Here is a 21,871-nt window from a genome sequence, read left to right as displayed (position 1 = left end):
AAAACAGCCTCAGTGGTCATACAGTTGCTGTGCCCAGCTGAGCACTTCCAGCCCAGTGGCGCCTCCACCCCTTGGACCTGCTTTGCCCCTTGGGTTAAGCCTCATAGCAGGCTCTGTCCCTGTTGCTGCCACATTACTTTGGGCATCCTGCCACAAGCATCATCAAGGCGGTCTGTGGCCGCACGTTCTGCCCCAGCAAGCTGGGTTTTGTGCTGCAGAAGAGGAACAGCAACAGTCCTCTAACTTATGGGGACTGTTTCTTTCTTGATGCAAAACTGTTGGGAGCTGTCACCCATGCTCACTTGCTCTCTGTTTTAATGATGCAGGACTGGTATGGATTTGTGTTTTAGGGTTTGACAAAGTGATCCTGTAGAATTCAACAAGGGGTGGTACATTCCTTACAGAAAATCTGGCTTGCAGACATCAATCATGTTTGCATTTCTGAGAAAACTCCTGCACAAGGCGATAGCACAATTTTCATGCCATTTTGCATTTTAAGTGATATGCAGCACTTCCAAAAAGGTTATGAACAATGTTGGATTAAACAGTATAAATTTGAATGTTACTCTGCTGTCCACTCTTCTCTCTGGGCAAAAATCAGCCCCCAGTTTCAGGATTTGCTAAAACAGCAGAGCACAGGTATTGTCTGTACTAAAATAATGAGCAATCCTGAGATGAAAAGCACTATGTGTTGTCTGAAAGCACCTCACAGTTACCTGAAAACCTATCCAAACAAGTCTGGGAGGGCACACAATGTCCAGCACATCCCTCCACTGTTCCCCACCCTTCCCACCTGCAAGGGAGTCACGGGAAGCCTTCCTCCTCACCCAGCCTCTCAGCAAGGCAACAAAGCCCGGCCATGCTCTAAGTGCCTCCAGATCTCTGGTCTAGAGGACGTTTTTTTGTGTGTTTTTTTGTTTTTTTTTTTTTTTTTTTTTTTACATTTCCACCACTGTGCACCTGGATAAGAGAAGCTGGGCAGCAACGAGTACTTGCAGCTTTCTTGGCATCCCTGCCCACATGGCTCAGTGCCCTTGAATTTCTTCAGCCGTGGGAAGCTCAGTGCTCCTTGTGCCATACCAAACATATCCCACAGACTAGAAAGTGTCTTTAAGTACCTGACTTGGTAGTTTCACCAAGTTCTTCCAGGTGAATGGAGAAACTAGTTTCTTTGCTCATTTTCACAAGATTGCTTGGGGTGCTTGTGTAGGCAAGAGCCGAATACATAAGAATTTCATTCCTTTTTCAGCAACACTGTTTTCTCTGGTTCCCTAAAAAAACACAGGTCCAGGGCACACAACAACAAAGAAACTTAACTTCCGTAACTCACAACCCAGGCAGACCCCGGGTTTCTGCCAAACGAGCCTCATGCTCACCTGAAGCACGCATTCCTCCAGCCGTGTCGAGAACCTTATCCCTTCCTCATCGCCAAAACGGTTCAGAAGTACACTTTTCTGAGAGCCTTGCAGAAAAGCCAAGCCCCAAGCTGAAGGCACCAGCACTCACTACAAGCGCAACACCTGCATGGCCAGCAGCTGAGGCCCCCTTTTAAGCAGCCCTTGGTGACACAGCTGCTGCTCGAGAACACAATCAGGTAAGTAAGACCTATTGCTCCCTGCACATAACTGCTGTCACCTGCACTCCCCTCCCCTCCTGCTGCTTGTCAGCACCCTGCTCCCCTAAGCCCCCAGCAGAACAGCCGCAGCCGACCTTCCAGCTGCCATGCACCGCTGCCTGGGGACTGACCTCAGCCATGACACAATCTGTTTTCGCATCCCCCAGCTACTGCTGCCCAGCATCATAAAAAAGGCAAGGCGCTTCTCAGACCTTGCTGGGTGTTGGTGCCAATGAAAACTTGCCCAGCCGCCCACCTCGAGTCCCGCAGCAGCGCTGCGAGTGCCCCTGCCTGGTACGTAACGCCAGGATCTGTGCCCAGCAGCCTATTGCAGGAGTGCTCACCAGCCTGTTACAAACTGATTCTAAAAATAAATAAATAAATATATATATATCTAAAAGCCAGGATCTGCGTTTATAGCTGTTTTTAAGGCATTTCTCACTAACGCAACTATCATTGTTATGACCTAAATAGCCTTAAAAGGAAAAATATACCTTTTTGTTTTTTTTAAGACCTCACCACCCAGAAAAAAATGATATTTTAGCTGTATCAGCAGACATGAGTAAGGTATTTATATGCAGTTGGAAAACTAGTGCAATACAGACTAAGGAAATGAAACTGTACCTAGAGCTAGTGAAGTGATGGAACATCTGCTCTCCCTGGAAAAGCAAAGACGTATGTTTACCTCCTGAAACACTGAGATGGTCACAACCCCTGAGTGGCTTTCAGCTACCAGGTCTCTGCAACAGCAGTGGCAGGCAAAGCTCCATGGGACAAGTGGATTTGCCAGGGACTGCTGCTGGAGGCAACCTGGGCACAGGCGGCCCCAGGGCAGGCAGGCCATCCTTCTGCTGGGAAGCAAGCAAAACAGACACCCATGTAAAAAGTCCTCTGAATTTTCAAGCGTACACTTGAGCACAGGCTACTTCATTGCCTGTGGTCCTCCTCTCTCCACTCTCACTCCATTTTTTCCTGTAGCTGCTCAGTGTTTTATTTATAACCCCTCCGAGGCTCTGCTGTGCTGCAGCTTGCCATGTGCGCAGAGCAGCAGTAAGCCCAGGTCTTCCTCAGGCTTTTTCCCTGTTTGTCTTCTGATTCACAGCGCTGTCAGCACCTGCGGCTTTGTTGTGTTTCGTGCAGACAACGTGTTGCTGGATGCAAAGAAAAACCCAAACTTTTTGTCTACTTCCATCTGCAAGCACTTGGACACCTCTGATATAGCAGGGCACTTGTCAGGAGAGCGTAGGCTCTGCTCGCTAAGCTAACAGCATCATCACCTTTGGGGTCAGGTGAGAAAAGACAGCCACCTTCCAGCATTTGTCCCTACAGACATCTCTTTCCCTGAACCCTGATGTGCTCAGCATCTCGCAAGGCTGCTGATCACAGCTTTCTTTAAGCACTTAATAGACAAACCTCTCAAGCCACCTTCTTGCTGGCTCCCCACACAGTAGTGAACTCCATCACGTGCAGCAGTTCTTTCCTGGATAGCATCTATTGTTCGCAGCCACCCTACATGGAAAGCCTTTATGCTCTTCCTGGATGTTTGTGACACACTGGGGACCTGCTGGACACAGTTCATAGGAGAATAGTTGTTTTTTTTTTTCCCCCTTCAGCTGGTTCCATTCTTCAGCAGCCATTTGTTCCACTGCTGGCGTTACCACTGATGGGAGAGAACCAAATGCATTGTTCTAATGTCTCAGAAATCTTTTGGCATTTTGTCGTCTCATTTACTCAGCATTATTATCCTATTGTCAAACACTAATTTAAAAGCGTCTACACACTGAGAGCTCAAGAGAATTCTGTAAAAAAAGCCCCTTTGTTCCTGTACCATCCACAGAGCACATCCTCCTGAGCTCCACTGTGAACTGCCCAGGGTTTTAAAAACAATAGTGGCTACAGGCTTTTATGAGAAAGCTCTGCAAGCCAAACGGAGAAGTTAATGCCATTTGCAGATGTACACTGAGTCTCACAAGCTGAGCCAGGCAAAATAATGCCAGCAAATAATTATCCTCTGAAGAAAACAGAGAACGTGAGGAATGGTGGTTAACAGATTCATGGATTTCTTACCAGCTCCTTCGGTCCTGCAAGTCCAGCTCTTCCTCCCCACACCTGCTGTGAAGCCCTGGTGCTGTTCTCCAGCCGCTCATTTAACACGCTCTTCTCTCCATCTCAGGTTACTGTCTTGGAGGCTACACACCACCACTAGTATTTCTCCTTCGGGCCCCTCTGACCACTTCACCTTCCCTCCCAAGGTCCAACGCATTCAAGGCCCTCATCAGGAGGACAGTGCAGCTCTGCACACCACGTGTAACCTCTCCCAGTCCTCCCTGCTTGCTCTTCTCCGGGAGCACAGTGCGATGGGATGAGGAGGAGCCAAGCAGGAGCATGCTGAAGTCAAGCTTTTTGAAGAAAAGCTGGTCTTGACAGAAGTCCTGCATTTCCATGTCCCTGTAGCACACTGCAGACTGCTGACAGAGACCCCTCGTCACCCAGCCACACGCAGAGGCAGCAGAATGACCAGGATCCCGGCAATGGAAAGGACAAGGAGAGAGACATGTGTGGCCCACACTGCTCACGTTGGGCCAAGCTGCTCCATTGGGGTTCCCAGAACAGCAGTGCACTCACAGGCATTTAACACGACGTTGGGATTTTCATCGGGACCCAGGTAACGGTGAGAGTGCTCTCATCTTCTGGGAAATGGTGAAAAGCAGCAACAAGCCAACCCAGCAGACCTTCATTCTGCCTAATTAAACACTTGGTAAGAAATGCTTACTTCACTTAGCATTCAAGTCAACCTATTGCAAAACTAGAAGAATACAGCTGTGCTGCCAACACCAGCCGAGAGTGGGTGTCTTCATTGTACTGCTCTGTGCTTTGTGGCAGCTACATCGGCTAATTAGCTCTATTCGCCACGTTAAAGGCCCCGATTTAGACATTAGACCAGCCATTTGAGAATTCAGAGCAGTAGATGTTTTCTTCACTCAGTTAATGGGATACTTCTTCCCAGTACAGCAAAGGGACATCAGAATAATCTCTGTTTACCGGGCCAGCTATTACACAACTAAAACAAACACTGGCCCACTCTCATGCTTTTGGAATGGGATGCAAGGCGCTCCTCACAGTCACCAACACACTCACACTCTTTGTGAGAAACAGCCCCCGAAAAGCTGGGTCGTAGCGCGCTGATCCCAAACCCCTGAGTGCACGGGTGGGGAAAGCAGGGCTGCGGTGCTCCCGCGTCCAAGTGGTGTGGGCAGCGCAGCACCAAGAGCCGGGACCTGCTCCTTCACCAGAGTCCGAGCTGCAGCCGCCAAGAGCCAGCAACAGCTCTGGTGCCTGCTCCAGAAGGTCATTAACTCTCCTGATTGAAGCAAGTGCTTCAGTAGAATTGGGAGACTATTTTAAGGGGGAAAAAAAAGCCCACCGTTTCCTCCCTGGCATCTCCGCAGCACAAGGTATGTGAGCCCCTGGCTGCAACTGGCTGAGAACAGCTTAGTTGCTCGTAAAATGGTAGGTTTGACTTGCGTCCTGGTGTGAGCCAGCAGGAAGAAATGTATTGTAAGCATTTCTTCTTACTGTCACATTATAAAGTACCGAAGATTTATTTTTTCCTGTTCCCTCCACCTCACCTCTTCAAAAATGAGGCAATCAGCCAGAAAATTGTAAGCCAAAAACTTCAGTGTATCAGAAAGGCTGACACAGAGGCTCTGTATGCTTTATTTTTCAGCTGTGGCTAGTACCTCCTTTTCCCAGATAGTGCTGGTTATATAAATGACATTATATATATACAGAAAGAAAATTAAGAAACACACCTGGAATAACAATCAACCCCAGGAAGCAAAAGGAAAAAGATCTTCTGTTGATCTGAGGCTAGTTAAACACAACATAAATGTTTTACAACCTAGGCTGTGAATGAAATCTAATGCTGGACTCCTTCCAGACTAATCCGTGAATTCTCAGAGCAAGGGGCATTGCTTTGGGAGCCCGCTGTTACACACGTCATGCTAAGCTTCCTCCCCGAGTAGCCTTCCATTCCTGGCGAGATACCTGGGGACACAAGAGCTCTGATATCATGTGGAAATTCACCGTTTTCTCCATTCGGCCAATTTCTCCCCTTAGAAGAAATGTAGCACTTTGGATGCTCGAGAGACTGACCCCAAGAACAGCTCAAGAAAGGTTACAGCAAACAAGCTTTGCTTTGCTGCATCTCCTGTCCTTGCCCAGCGCTGCCTTATGCCTCACCTGAGCTCAGCAGGCATCACAGATCCATCTCCTCTTTATCCTTTTCACCAAATCACCAATGGGAGTTGCAACTAACACCAACCGACTATGGCAGCGTTTCTTATGAAGCGCTTTCTCAAAATGTTTCTTTAGGCAATCTTCCCCCTGTCGAAATGGAGATTTTCGTAATGCACAGCCTCTACACTTCTGTAAAAGTTTATGTAGCACAGCTTCTGTCTCACGGGAAACTCATTTTTTATGTTGGACTGGAGACTAAAGACAAAGAGGTCATACTGCCCTAAACCACGTCGATCAGGAACAGCTGGGAGGCTCACTCTCAGGCTCTCCATGGTTACTGATTCTGTATTAAAAAGGACAGATTTCATCAAAATGAACTGAGCAACCACCTAGTTTTCAGTTTACCTGTAAGTCATTTGCTAAACATGCTTTTGGCTCGCAGAAGCTGGACAGAGTTGCAGTTATCACTGGTACCCAACACGACAGCCATCCTTCGTAGGCCCGGGGAGGAACTCTGGCACCTCTACACTTGGAAGCAAAGGGGCACATGGTAAATTTAATACCAATGGCAGTCCCCAATTCTTCCACAACACCCTTTCTCCCCAGTGCAGCATCACTTAGTGCACTTGAGGCAAGGAAAAGGAAAAAACCTGCAAGCCTCCCACACGCTCCCTGGGCTCCAATACAGATAAACACTTCAACGTTTTTGCTGGCTGCTCACTCACATTTTTGGACCCTCCTAGAGCACTTGTGCTATTTCCATGTGCATTTTTAGGATACGAAAGCTCCAACTAAACAGGGAAGAGAAAAAAAAAATGGATTAGTCCTCACCGAAGACCAAGTGGGGAACAGGGGCTGGGGGGTGCCTATGCTCATTCCAGCAAAACGACTGCTTACTGTAGTAGATACAAAACACAGACGTGCAAGTTTTTAATTGTTTTTAATTGTTCCATATCCTTAAAGTGCCAAGTACTGTTGCTAGGCTGGAGCAGCCATTTGTCAGAGTAACAGAGACCAGCAAGTTTGCCCTAAAGCATCAGCCTGCTGCTTAAATCACAGCCTCATGTCCATTTGTCCACCACCTGCATTGCAGCATGTCAACAGGCCTCTGAAACACGTGCCTGGGCTGTGCAAGTCCTCACCACTGCCTCTGTGCTTCTGGTCACCGCTCAGGAGCTCAAAGCATTTGCTTTTTCTTGGAGACACTGCAGCTACTCAGAGCAGGAGCTCTTTGTGGGTAGTTGCACAGTGAAGGAGCGTAATGGGTTTTATTCAGCAGCCCTAGCAGCAACAGAGAGAGCTTTTGTTAGTCCAACTTCTGTGCTAAGTCTGCTTAAGAGGATGTCCCTCCAGCAGGGGAAGTTAATTTAACTGCTTCCATCACCATTCAGCCCTTGGCCCCTGTTGTGAGGCTGCCAACACCAACCCCCCTGTGACGGCCACTCTCATGAACTTGTTCTGTACAAGGGATTGCAGAGGTCTGCCTCAGCTTGCCAGGGCACATGTGGCAACCCCCAGGCCCTAATAACAATCACGTTCAGGAAGGTCTTTCATCCATGGCATCAGTATTAAATAGCATGCCTTCACCCTTTGAGCTTGCATAGGATCCAGGCCATTTTCCATCATGTTCACAGAGAAGAGCATTTACACAGCCCCACTGAACAAAGCTGAAAGGAATGGGCTTGTACAAATGCTGCTAAAAAATCATCACTCCTTGGTTACTACAGCAACTGCATGGAAGAGGTCCCTTAGCAGTACGTGAGAAATCAGCAAGCACGCTGCCCTGATTTCAGTTAGGATAGAGTTAATTTTGCTCCTAGTAGCTGGTAGGGTGCTATGTTTTGGCTTAGGATGAGAGGAGTGCTGATAACATGCTGATGTTTTAATTGTTGCAGAGCAGTGCTTACACCAAGCCAAGGACATCTCAGCTTCTTGCTCTGTCCTGCCAATGGGCAGGCTGGGGGTGCAGCAGGAGCTGGGAGGGGACAGACTCAGGACAGGTGACCCAAGCTGCCCAAAGGGGTATTCCATACCTTATGGGGTCATGCTGAACAATAGATAGGGGTGGCTAGCCGGGGTGGGGTGACAGACTGCTTGGGGTTAGGCTGGGCATCGGTCAGCGGGTGGTGAGCAACTGCACTGTGCATCACTTGTTTGTACACATTATTAGTAGCAGTACTATTATCATTATTTTATTTTTCTTCCTGTCTTAATAAACTGTCTTTATCTCAAGCCACAGGCTTAATCTTCCTGTTTCTCTCCCCCATCCCAGAGAGGGAGGGAGGAGGGTGAGCGACCGGCTGTGTGGTGCCTAGCTGCCGGCCGGGTTAAACCACAACACACACGCAGAATTTCTTTGAATAGGGATGTTTAACTACAGCCTGTGTGAGATAGCACAACACAAATTAAACTTCAGCACTCCTTGAACACTGGTTTAACAGTGTGTGCTACGTTGGAAGCTGACTGCACCAGCTCCTAGTTAGGAGTTGACCAAATGTCCTGCAGCCTGATCGGACAGGCTTCGCAGCACAGCTTGCAGGATTTTACACCAAGCTGCACACTCCATCAAAGAGACAGGGGCAGTACAGTGAATGTCAGGGAGACATAGATGCACTGGCCACCAAGAACCTACATTAAGCTGCTGGCTACTCAATGACTTATTAGAGTGCCTATTTTTCCAGTCTAGCAGCAGCTGCTGGCTGATTGTAATTATACCCAGTTTACACAACACATGGTAGCGTACTCGAGAGCTTCAGCTCTGTACACACACATGGGCAGTGGTGCTAACATTCTCCACCGACACCATGAGGGTTTGTGCTTTGTACTATTGTAAAAATATTTACCAAAAGACTCACTTCCAGTTTGGATTGAACAAAGACAGAGAAGGTTGGAAACACAGACGTTCTCCCCAAAAAGGCTCTGGGAGAGGAGCTGGGGCTGCAGTGCCTGCCATGTAGGCTCTCACGTGGGATCAGCTGCTCATTATTCTGCGCAGGAAGGACAAAGGCTGCACCTGAGACATCCACGGAAACCAAGGGAGGAGGGAGAGCTGCAAGCCCTGTGCAATGAGGTATGCAGGGAGTCGAAGGGATGGCTGCGGGAACAGGCTGTGGTTTGCAGATGTCCCCACTACAGGGACAGACATTAACGCAGCAGCTGCATGCCAAGCTGATGAAGTAAGACTGAACACTCCTTGCACTGCACTAAATCCTACAAACCATCTCCAAGGGAAAAGTGAATTTCTAGCAGCACCAGTCAGGGGCAAACCACTGAGCAAGAATTGTCTGAACCTGGCACACAACCCGTGACTCTGTGCAGCCTTCAGTGGCACTCCTGTAGTTCATTTGGGACTTCATACTGGACAAGACACCTTTTTTGTTCCACAGGGACAGAACAAAACCAAGAGTTATTGAAAACTCAGGCCCACATTTTTGGTCTGAAAGAAGCAGAAGAGGGGATTAAAGCTGGAATCTGATCACCTCGCAGCTGAGCACCTCAGTGAATGAGTTCGTGGATATTCACCTCAGGCTCAGGACAGAAATTCAATCCTGTGAATTTGAGAAACCTTTCCCAAACAACAGAGTGATGGCATCAGAAACACTACGGTTTCAAAATACTTTGCCTTATCACCCTGAACTCTTTAGTAAAAAATTCCCATGGGTATCTACTGACAAAACGTATTATACCTTTAATAACCCTGACTGAGACCACTGTGGTGAAAAAAGTGTATCTACAAGTAAATCCCTGAAACCTGCAGCACCAGCCAACAGATAAGCTTCAAGGCACAGCATTAGAAGTGGCAGAACTTTCTGCTGAACGTGCAGGCTAAGACCTATCCCTCCACAACCACCTCTTTATTCCCGAAACTTCACTGCCCGAGCTGCACAAGCCCACTTACGTTCATGCGCTTGTGAAGCCATTCCCAGAAAACTCGTTAAAAAAAAGGCCCCAAGCAGTTTTGGGGCTTTCACTTCACTTTCAGCATCAACCAGCCACCACAGCCATTTGCTGTGTGAAGGGGACCAGTCCTTGGATTGCTTCACTTGCTGCTGCTCCAGGTTTTACCTGGTTTTCTCAGGCAGAAAACAAGCCGAGAACAGGAGATCCTGCAACTCACATCCCACAGGATACAGCCCTCCTCGTCTATTCTGAAACTCATTTAGTCAGAGGGTTAACAAGTTGATTTAAAACTTGAGGCCTTATGTTCAGTGAATGAAGACCAAGAATGATGAGAAAGGAAAAAAATGCACTTGCCCTAAGTAGAAAGACATGTCTCATAGAGGCTTCTCTTCCTTCCACTAAGTGTTTAAAGAAAAATCACAGCATCAGGGACATGGAGCTAACCCAAAACATGTGCCAAGTTTGCACGATGCGTGCAAAGCTGAAAAGAGCAGTACCTTTCTGCAGTGAGCGAAGTCAAAAGCCATGCAGGGAAAGGAAATAAGGGCAAGTTCATGCTCTGGCTGAAAGAACAACAACAGGGGAGCAAGAGCAACCAGGCTGCGGCTGCATGGAGCTTGGCCCCATGCCCTGGTGAGACCTGCAGTGCTCACGGCCCCAGAAGAAGCACTCAGCCAGCAGCGAGTATGCAAGTCTGCAAGCCACTTAAAACAAGACCCTTTCAAACATCCAAAAAATGGGGTCTCTATTTGCTCTTGGTATTTTAGACAAAATTCAGCAGGCCCAGCTGGCAGCCTTTGATCAGGAACACCCTGGAGCATGTTACTGTTAGAAATGCTGTTGGCAGCTGACTGTATTTGCAGTAAACCAGGGCATTTGGCTCTGTTAAAATCTTCATCCAGCATCCAACACGGTGTCCTTCCATTCCACTCCATCCATGGGAACAGGTTCAAGTGTATTTTACAGTTCTGTTGTGTTTTTTGTTTCTTTCTTTTTCAGTTTTTTTTTTTTTTTTTTCAGTTTTCCTTTGTTGAGGGGGACAGAGGAGAAAGGTGGGGAATTTTCTTTTTTTTAAACAGTTGTGAATTCATCACCCTCCCAAATCAGTATTCAGTACTAGAAAGCTGTTCTGGTGAACCCCTTCATAATCAGGGAGCATCACCGGTCATCTCAGGAAAATCCCATATAATTTAGTTCTGCACATTGAGTTTCTGGTGGAATTGCCAAGAAGCGTGCTTGCTCTGTTGAAACCCCGGGTTTCTTGTGACATCTGCATGACTGCTTGATTAATTTTTCCTTCACAGTTGGCAAGAGGTCTTTGAGCAATACCCAAGCAGTGAGGCTCTCAGAGGGTGGGTGCTGCACATCCTCCTCCCCTGCACGCGAGCGAGGAGCCGCTCTCACCACCCAAGCAACCTGCGGAGCAGCTGCTGTGCTGTATTTACACGCAAGCTGGTTCCTGTGGATATCCAAAGACGAGGACCAAGGCAAATCAAACTCTCATTGTCCTTACCAGAAATCCTCCAGGTAACGGGGACAGACAGCCATTTCTCGTGATGCGGTTCTAACATGCACGTACAATTAAGTTTTCCTACCTGCCCTACATTATTATCCATTCCTTTTTAACTCATAAAAAGGCACCATGTTCCATTTTTCATCACATCCAGTACTCGTACTGAGAGGCTTCCCCTACTGACAGGCTCCATTTTCATTTTGATAATCATCACACTAGTCTCTATTTAACGCATTCGTTCCAAGCTTTGTTTTATATTAAAAAGGTAACAAAATTTTGTCACTTGTATCCTATTAATCCCAATAAATGGAATTGGCTGCCTGTGGTGGTTCTTTTTGCTCCACACAAATGGGATTAAATGAAGCACGCATATTTTGCCAGAAATGAGTACTTTAAAATATTCTGTTTGTACATCAGAGACAGTCTTCCCCTTACAGACAGACGGTGGTTACCTGTGCTTAAGATTCCAGCAGACAGTTATTCAGTTTCCAAAGACACTCAAATCCCAATTTTAAGGTTTACACCTTAGCATTCCTATCTACTGTTCCTTGCAGGGGTCTGGCTAAGATCCTGTGAGCAAATGAATGCTGTTACACATTACTTAAGCCAAAACCTAGAGGATAAAAATGCACACCAGGAAGTTCAGGATGGGTTATCAACTGAAAGAGCAGATCAACCTCAACTTTTAGGCAAACACCAAAAGTATTTCCTGAAGGCCAAAGTTCACAGTTCTTTGGGATCCCATTACACACCTCAAATTCAATTCCGTAAAACCACATAGGCCACAACTGTATGATGGCAACTGAACAGTTGAGAGTGAGTGAACTTGCCTGTTCTGGTTCATTTACAGCCCCACATCAGCGCTGCTCCATCCAGACAGGTTACCTGGCTTTGATCCCCAAACCTCATGTCCTCAGCACGTAACACCAGGGCCGTGTGACAGCAGAGCTGTCCCACAGCCATCGAACCTGCAAGTTCCCTCCTGCCGCTTACCCAACTACCCAAGTTAAGCCTGGGCAGAGGGGAAAGCAAGACAGACGTTTTCATCAGCTGCCAATAAACAACAGCTGTACTGTGAAAGAGGGGCTGCTAAATGCTGATTTGCTCAGCTGCCCATATTTCGAGCTGGATAGGTGACCTTCAGATCCAGCTTAATGCTGGCTTCCTAAAGCAGAATGGGCTGTCAGGAGTACAGTGACTAGCAGAGGCAGCAGAGGACCAACAACACAATACCCTGAACCACCTCCAAGAGGGAAAACACTACGCAGAATCATCAGAAGTCAGATTTCTTCATATGTTATAGGCTTGCTCACTTCTTCACTTTGTCTTCTGGAAGTACCTAGATCAATTTGCTATCCCTGCCTGCATCTCCGCTAAATGGAATTGCCATCCTTGCCAGATCCCCTGAGACACTGCAAGGATATCAGAGCACGAGACGGCTGCTGTTCTTACTGATAAAATATTACAAGGGTAAGATTGTGTTTGATGATAATAAGGAATCAATGAAAATTCACTGACCTTGACTAGAAGAATAACAGGCATGTATTGCTTCTTTTCCCTCTGCTCTCCTTCAGTAGCTCTGTGCCCCTGCAGGCAGCTGACACACATTGGCAGAGACCTTTCCCCACTGACAGCTAATGACTCAAATGTAATAGTCTGATACCAAGGAGACATACACATATATTCACTACAGAATGCTGTAGCTGCTTATATTTCTAACAGCAAATGAGCATGCTTCACAAAGTGGAAACCATTTAGTTATAGTGTCGATATAACCAGATATTATTTATTTTCTTTACTCCCATCATACAGCGTGGAGTAACTGCCTGAAGTACCAAGGAAAATTAAACTAGTATTCACATTTTAAAAAAAATGTACGGCATTGGAGAGGCTTTCAGGGTGGAGTGTAGCTGAACTACCTAAATGTTCCCTAGGCTTCTGACCTTAGATGCTATCACACAGGGGGAACCTGGTGTGCTGGCTCTAAGGAACAGGATGGAGCGCAGGGCAGAGTGGAGACACCACGGCTGGGCTCTGCGACCAGGCAGGGACTTGATTGTTCTTGTGCACACCAAGACCGATAAGCTGTACATTTGCTACCCTGAGCCAACAGCCTGCCATATTTTTGACAAAATGCTGTACTCTAGTGAACTTTTGCTCATCGTAATACCGTTCACATCTCCTTCACTTCCACACATACAAACGTTGTGGTGTAATTTTTGGTGTGGACTGGACAGAACCCAAGCCCAAAATGTAAAGCAGACTGGTTCTCAGGCATTCACTGAATTCACACCACAAACTGGAACCTGCATTTCCCAAATTCGCATCAGAGCTATGCAGATAAACTCAGTGGCTTGCCCTGTCCACTCCTCCCCACATTCTTCCATCTTCTATAAATGCACACACGAAATAGAGCATTCCCCAGGACCAGGAATCATACGTCTTTGCCTGCTTCCAGGCACAACCAAAAAAAAAAAAAAAAAAAAAAAAAAAACAGCAAAATACAAACTACAATCTGACTTTGGGGGAAAAAAAAAATCACCTTTTGAATGTCTTCCATCCCATTAATCCCATTACCATCTAAATGTGTGGCTGTACTGTATGCAGACTGTGCAGTCCAGTAGTGAAGAAACAGGTATTTGTCCTAAACACAGATGCCACAGTACGCTGCCAATAAAATAATGGCAAAATGCTGCTCTCCATCTCCTAATGACCTCCTCACGCACTGGAAATTCATGCTGTCAGTTGACTTCTTGGCTTTAGTTCTCCACTGCAAGAACACCAGGGTTCCTACAAGGTCACATCAATTTTCTTGTCAAAGTGAATGCAGCAGATCCTTACACGTAGTTAATGGGAAAAACACCCTTCTGTACCTGGCATCCAACCTGGGACATATTTCAGCGACACATATGTACCATTTGACTGACCCACATTTGGGTTGGCGTTCATTCATCTTCCAAGCCTAGCAGAATATTTTAAATTATGCTGCTGGTAGCACTTGTTTTTTCTTTAAACCTTCTCATCTGTACATGTCTTTATAAACTACTTGAGATTAAAGTGGAAGACTCAAGCAAACTATTAGGTATTTAATCAACTGCTACCAAACTTATCAAAGCAATCCAAAGACCGGAATAACCACCTCCATTTCACAAAAGGAAGCAGCAAGGTTAATAGCATCTTCTGAGGTCATCCTGCTGGTCAATGGCAGAGAGATGGAAATATTTGGGGTTCCTAGTGCTGTACGGTGCTCCGTGCTTTTTGACACCTCTCAGTAAGTGACAAAATCCTCAAACGCATCTGAACATATTGCCAAATGTCAAAAAGAAGAGCTGTACTTCCTGAATTCCAGCCTCTGGCTCATAAACGCTTTTATTTTGATGTCTGCTTTTCAAACTCTTCATTACCAAAATAACTGTAGTGAACGATACATTGATTCCCCAGAAATTATTACTTATTGGATATTCACGAACTGTTGATACTAATGTGTAAAGCATAGATTTGCCATGGGTTATTTAATCAACCTATACAGCCTGGCATATTTTTAAGGGTCAACAGCTACAGAAATGTGCTCTGAAAGCTGCTTGTACAAGAACCTTCTCTGGGAACAATTACCTGAATACTGAATGGTTTTCTTAACACATGCACCTTAATGCAGACTGCAAAGCTTGATGAATTGTCACAGCCTGTGCCATGCAGGACGCTGGCTTAGGCAGGTCTGACATCTCTGAACTCACCGCTAAACCCCCATAAACACATACCATCAAAAATTTAGTAGGCATCAGTAGTGTGCATGCGATTATGTGTTTGAGTATCTGCACAGATGTAATTCTCAGAGCATTTTCCAACATCACGAGATGATTAACAGCTAGGACTACCGTACTCCTGCAGGTGCTAGCACAAGGTCTCTCAGCTTATTATCACAGTGGCTCAGACCTGCCCTAGGCTGAGAGGCAAGAGTTATTTACTCTGTTCTTATGGCACTCTAGAGACAGACAGCCCTAAAGCATGCCTGTAAAAAAGCTAAATAAATAGCAAAGTAGATGAACATTAAGGAGCAGTAAATTACTGCCACAGAAGCAGGCAGCAGACACAAGTCTATTCCACGCTACAGATGGCAATGTATTCAGGCTGCACTCTTAGGGGATTTCCTATCCAGGAAGGCACAAAGCTGTGGTACTCCAAGATTTTAAACAGCAGAAAAATAAGCAGTACCTTTAAAATAGTGTATTCATCTGATTCAAGTGAGCGCATCGGACCGATTTTTACTACTTGAACTTCATTTGGACTATGCTCCCTTAAAAATGCTGCAATGGGAAAACTTGACCTGGAAAAGGAAGCTTTAGAAGCAAGTGTGGTTGGAGAACCATGTTAATTGCCAAGGCCTGATCCCGTTCTGTGGTCACTGCCAACAAAATCTCAAGTTGCATTGAGTCTGTGACAGAGATGGAGAGGTTTCTTGAAATGTGAGACAAATCTGCTCATATGAACTTAGTTCTCTCCCTCACCTCCCATCCCATCTCCTCCTTTCACTTACCAACGGCTTGGTTTCATCTTCGTCTTTGAAATAGTACAGCTGGTCCCCCTTGAGAACAAACCAGCGCGTGTGCCAGGTCTTGACGAAGCCTCCTTGCTTCCGCAGCCACCCACACTTAAAGGTGCTGTGCTGCCCGTGGCTCGGAGGGGGACTCTCCACAGGGCCAGTGTGTTCGTCCATACTGGGCCTGGGCAACTCTCCTGATGAGAAAGGAAGGGGAAAAGGAAAAAGAATCAGATCGTGAGCCCAGCACAAAGCTGTTCCTTTCAACACAGCTGAGAAATGAACATGCCTCGACTACCAGAGAGTGCTAGCAAGGCATTGACCGTCTGACTGCTTACTCGCATACAAGCACCCATCAGCCATGTGAGCGCTGCTCACCTATAAGAGACAGCAGTAACAGCAAAATGAGTTGTTTAAAAGCAGGCAAGAGGCAAAAATTGCTTCAACTATAGCGTATGATATCTCCACAGGCAGAGGAAGACAGCAGCTATTTTTCACACTGAGTGCTGCTGGATTACAGGCACTGAGGAGGAATGAACGTCTTCATACCAAGGAAGGCAGGATGCTTCCCACTGCCAGACAACCCTTTTAATATTCCCTGACAGGCTTTAGCACACCAAATAATAAGGCTTCTGTTTTTATTTTATTTTTTAACTATTGTCACTGGTATTGTGGACAGTAAATATAAAAAACAGCTGCACATCCCATGCTATAACCAACCCCATGGCTGAAATTGGTGCGTCCAGCTATGCCTCTTTATAGCCATTTTGCCAATCATACAAAACGTTAGTGCATCAACTCAGGTTGTGAGATGTGTCCAAACCAGCGCTGAAGGCTGGAATCGAACTGACAAATTTTCAAGTGGCTTTTTGACTTGTTAAAGCTATGCTTCTTACTTTATCTGGACAGTCACAGACATTCTAGACAGATATTTTACATACAGCCGTGTAGTCACATGCTAAATCTTGGTGTTCAAAAGGCTTTTCTTGATACCTTACCAAGTTTAGAGCTCAAAAAAATCAAGATTTTCTCGGTTGCACATTGTGATATTCTCAGTTGAAATACAAGCCCAACTGAGACCCAAGTGTGCCAAATTGCATATACTTAAACAGAATAAAATGCAACCAGAACCACAAAAGCGCCAGCATGCAAAATGAAGGGTGAAATTTCAGTGTCTGAGTGCCTGAAAGACGACCTCTTTCTTCTCCTGGACAACCACCAGCAGCCATCCTTGCCCAGCCAGGAACCTGCACAGCTGCTAGTGCCTGGCCAGGCTGGCTGCCTAAGGACATTTGTTGTTTCTACACATCCGGGTGGGAAAAGAACAAAATAAACCCAGCCCCTGTAAGCAGGAGATGTTTCTGACTAGGAACATCTAGACACAAGCTTTCTGTTGTGACTTTGGCAAAAGATACTGGCGCCTTTGCGCCCAGCACGCCTGCTCTGTTCCCTGATAGAAGCAAGGCTGTTACCAAACACACCAACAGGTACCAGCAGTGCAGAGGTTTGTTTTCAGCTTTTAAGGAACATGAGGAATGGGAATACACGTTCACTTGGTAGAGGAGACGATCCCTTTGACAGTTAGCACCAGTTTGTGTCTGGATATTGCTACATCAATGTAAAATGGATAGCAGTTGTAAGAAAGCAAGAGGACATTCTCCAAATAACTGGAGAATGACAGGGGTTCAGCTGAAGTTATTTACAATAAGCAGTGACTGGATCATCTTCAATATATGACCTCAAGCACATGTGGCAGGTTTTCCAGACAGGCTCACACCCTGCCTCTGCTCATCACCCGTGTGCAGAGGAGGTGTGAGGAACCAGGACAGCCCTACCTGTCCTACACGAGGCCACCCTCTCTGACAGAACATGCACCTAACAAGTACTCGGCGTTTCTCCATCCCAGCAGAAATCTCTCCGGCACTGCTGGCTTTTGGGGGGGGGCAAAGCAGATAGGGGAAGCAGCTCCCCAGCTCATGTTCTCAGGAAGCCAACTGGCAAACATTTTAAGGAAAGCATTGCAGCCAGCAGGGAGGTTGTTACAGCTTAGAAAAGGACAAAATAATTTCCACGGGCGACCCCCTGCTCCTTGCAAGGCACCTGCAGAAAATCCCAAAATCCATTTTTTTGTTGTTGTTGTTTTCCATCACTCCTTTGCTTTCAGAGTCTGCCTACAACAAACCAGACCGAATCAGAAATTCCAGCAGCTGGCTCACTTTCACCAGTTGTTTTTACAGCTGCTTCAACACCAAGATCATAAAAACAAACTGCAGAAATATCAGGGTGCTGGCAGTGCCGCAGGGAACAGCGAGGTGCAAACAGCATGTAAATAACACACGAGCACGTGCAGAATTACATCAGCACGCTGCGAGTCCTCTCGCCCCTATGAGACCAGGCAGAAAGCCACTACATTTTCAAGCACTAAAGGAGCGTATTCCTCAAACCCATCTTCTGAATGGGAAACACAACTCGTGCCTCCTGCCAAAGCTAGCTCCACTGACGTGGCCGGCCTCCAGCATCGGGAATGAGCAGAGCTGGACAAATCCTGCACAGTCCATTCACTCTGGGCTGGCTGCGGGCAAGATGTCCTGCTGTCGTATGGACACAGGGAAACACAGGACTGGGCAGCTCCTCCAAGTCCCAGCCCTTTGCCAGGAAATCCTCGGAGAAAGTTATTACAGCACGACAAATCCAGTCGCAACGCAAACCCCGGACTGCACCAAGATGTTTGGCACGGAAGCCCACTCTTGCTGTGTGATTTTATTCCCCCTCGAGTTTCTCATGGCCCAGCTGGCACGCTTCCAGCATGCAAAGCTGCATCAGCTTTCGCTTCCAGCAAGCCTTCTCCACCCCTCACGCACCGCAGCAGCTCCCTTGAAGCCCATGCTCAGTCTGGTCCAAACCGGGTCGCGGCACCACACTGCCCAAGCACCAGCCCAAACCTGCCCTCCTGCAGCCCAACACAAATAAAAGGGCGCCAGAGGATTTTTCAAATTTTTGAAAATCCCTTCGGAATGAGCCTGAAAAAAAACACCTTCAAAAACCTTTTTCCTCAATGTATTCAGGATAGCCTTCTGCCCAAACTGGTGTGTAGGAAACCCAAGCGTGCCAGATGCTCGGTTTCACTGGTAGAAAGCACAGCTGGGTAACCTGATGTCTTCCCGAGCATCCCCAGAACCTGTGAAGTCCCGCTACATAAAGCAAAGCAACTGCAGCACTTCTGTGACTACAGCATCATGTGGTCACACTGTATTTTGGGCGCCTGTCATAGGCTAAATTTTTGCTGTTTAAAGGCAAACAGAAATCTTCAGGTAGATGCTTTTTTGTCCCTACATTACAGTTGTGGCAGCAGGAGGCACAGCTAAGAGCCCCTGTCCATTAAAGACTCTTCGGACAGCTCCAAGTGATGCTTCAGTCTCACCACTTCCTAATCCAGCTGCCTACTTCTGAGTCAAGAAGGACCCCAACTGTAGAAGGCCAGGAAACTGGCTATGCACACATCACGTCCTCAGGTTTTTCCTGGAGAAGCACACAGAACAAGAGACAAGACGGAGAAGAGCCTCTGGTAGCTGAAGGGTCAAGTGATGCAAGATGGACAAAGAAATGCAGAAGGGCTGGCAAGCCTCAAGTGGCAGTGCTGAGCAGTGAAAAGGTCAGGGAGTGAAGTCAAAGGCTGCATCTGGAACAGCAAAAAGCCACTCCAGCTCCCAGATGTCGCTCCCATCCAATGGGCTACGCTGCCCAGAGCAGCTGAAACTGGAAAACCCCAAATCCTGTTTACAACTTCATACTTCACATGGAGAAAGTGATCACGAGGACAGCTTAAAAACAACAATTCCCATATGTCACTGGTGAACACTTGAGCATTTACAGGACTAGCTTACAAAAGAATTGATCAAGAGTTGGGTCCAAGCATGATCTCAGCAAATCATTCCTCAAAGTATAAAAATAATTTCTGGCACTACTCCTCATTCTGAAAGACTGATGACCAAAAGCATCAAGTGAGGATGTCAGCAGCTCTCTGACAGTGACTAGGCTGCGTGCTCTTTTAGGAAAACCAACACAATGGGACTGTCCATGCTGTCCTCCTATTCTCAGCACAGCTCAGGTGTTAGGTGTTCCTTGCAGAATTGACCAAGAGAATTCAGATGTTATAAATTACATTCACTAAGTATGCAGGCAGGTGGGAAAAAAAAAAAAATTTAGTTTGTCAACAGCAGCAAAAGCCTTCAACCAAAGCTGCTGCAAGTAACTGCTCCCTCTGTGTTTTTAACCCATGTGCTCCTTAAAAAAAAAAAAAAAAAAAAAAAAGGAAAAAAAAACAGAGGATGAGTCAACATGGAATCCAATTCATGCAAGATAAGAACACATGGAGAAAGATGGGGGAGAGGAAAAAGTTCTTCTAAAACGAAGGAGCACACAGGTCCTGCAAAAAGGGTTTGTGGCTGGGGCTGTGCTTCTGTGGCTGCAGACCCAGTTGGACATTGCTCCCTGCATACCTGGGTTCAGAGCAGCAGCAATCTTCTCCTGGGGGCCTCTGTGGGAGCCACGCTGGTGGTGAAGAGGCAGGCGTGTGCTGTATGCCAGTGGTGAGTCAGGCAGCTCCTTGGCTTGGTCTCAGGACTATAAATTCATGCAGGTCAGAACCAAAGGGTCAGGCTTAGCACGCTCAGGGGCGCATCTCCTTCCATTCCTGCTCGTCTCCAAAGCGGAACAAACATTTGTGTCCCCTCTGCAGGCCAACCCCAGCAGGACCTCAATTTCCAATAGACTTCTGAGCAGAAATCAGTCCAGTTCTAGAGCTTTTCAGAAATGTTTTATGTAAAAGGTAATTGCCTCTGTCACTTGAAAACATGAACCATGCTGACAAGTTTCCATGCTACAAAACTGGAGACAATGCAGCCAACGTTTCTGAAAGCAGATGTGTGTCTTTCCACTGAGAGAGCCAACACAAAACAAGCTCCATTATTTTGTAGTTGCTATTTCCAACTTCTGCCCAGGAAAGCATTAATTCGTACTTACGGAATTCACTTTTCAGTTACTTTAAAACCAAGTTTGTATGAGAAATTAGAAAATTAGAATTGGAGTCTAAAATCCCTCCTATATATTGCAGAAAGCAGTTCTGAGTCTGTCGTACTGCCTCAGCTGTTTCAGCAGAAGATAAGTGACTCTACAATACTGCTAACTAAGCACTACTGCTTCATGGCCCTTTTCATTCAAGCTCCACGCTAATACTGTCTCCACCTTCCTCAGCCAGCCTCTGACTCCCACACCCTGGGCTCTCTAAGTCATTCTCGTGTAGGAACTGTCCAAATTCACATGGTTCTTGTCCTTTGTAAGGTCAACCTGTGCCGGGATGGCAGCATCTCCTCTTCGAACCTGTGCCTAAAGAAATACTGAAGCCAAAGATGCATCTCTGCCATATCACACCCACAGTCTTCAGGCTCTGTTCCCATATCCCATAGCCAAAGGCTTTTAGAGAAGGTGCGTTCACCTTTTTGTGTTCACACGTGTCTCTGGTGACTATACACACTGCCTGTGAAGCGTGCAGGATGCCGAGCCTCGCTGCACACTGCCATCCTGAAATCTAGCAAAAACCCACGTAAACACCTTTCACCAGCATTGTTCAACCAAAAGAGAAAGTAAAGAGAACATTACATCCTCCATCACTTAAACACTGGGCAGATGAGCACGTTCAGCTCACGTATGGCCTCCAGAAGGGATTCAGCTTCTTGGGGAGCTGCCGAAAGGTGCTGGCTAGCACAGTAATGCATCACGATGCTCAGAATTGTATGCGACTCAGTCACTGATCTTAATGCAATGGCATTCTCTGTAAATGAGCTCCTGCTTTGCTCAGCTGGCTAATGCACTTGTTCCCCACATTTGCGAATCACATCCTTGATCATGACTGAATAAAGCTCATTGCAGTTTCCAGCCTGACACTGGAAGCAGTAAATGACAGGAGGGGGGAAAGCAAGCTCTCTCCCATGGACATTACAGATGGGTACAAGCTAATCGCAGACCCCAGTTCACAACTTGCCAAGAGCATGTGGCCTGAGGACAAGAA

General features: G+C 46.7%; 1 protein-coding gene across 2 annotated transcripts in view; it reads right to left on the bottom strand.

Annotated features, from left to right (window-relative positions):
* The window catches only part of ARHGAP24 (Rho GTPase activating protein 24), a 164,542-nt gene that overhangs the window by 127,932 nt on the left and 14,739 nt on the right, over positions 1–21,871 (bottom strand). For both annotated transcript variants that reach the window (XM_032185974.1, XM_032185973.1), the window contains exon 2: positions 15,802–16,001. In XM_032185974.1, the coding sequence (XP_032041865.1) occupies positions 15,802–15,981 (180 nt within the window). In that variant the 5' untranslated portion in view covers positions 15,982–16,001. The remainder of the gene's footprint in view (positions 1–15,801; positions 16,002–21,871) is intronic.

This window comes from Aythya fuligula, chromosome 4 (assembly GCF_009819795.1).
Source record: "Aythya fuligula isolate bAytFul2 chromosome 4, bAytFul2.pri, whole genome shotgun sequence".
Lineage (NCBI taxonomy): Eukaryota > Metazoa > Chordata > Aves > Anseriformes > Anatidae > Aythya > Aythya fuligula.
This window is presented reverse-complemented; position numbering and strand designations above follow the sequence as displayed.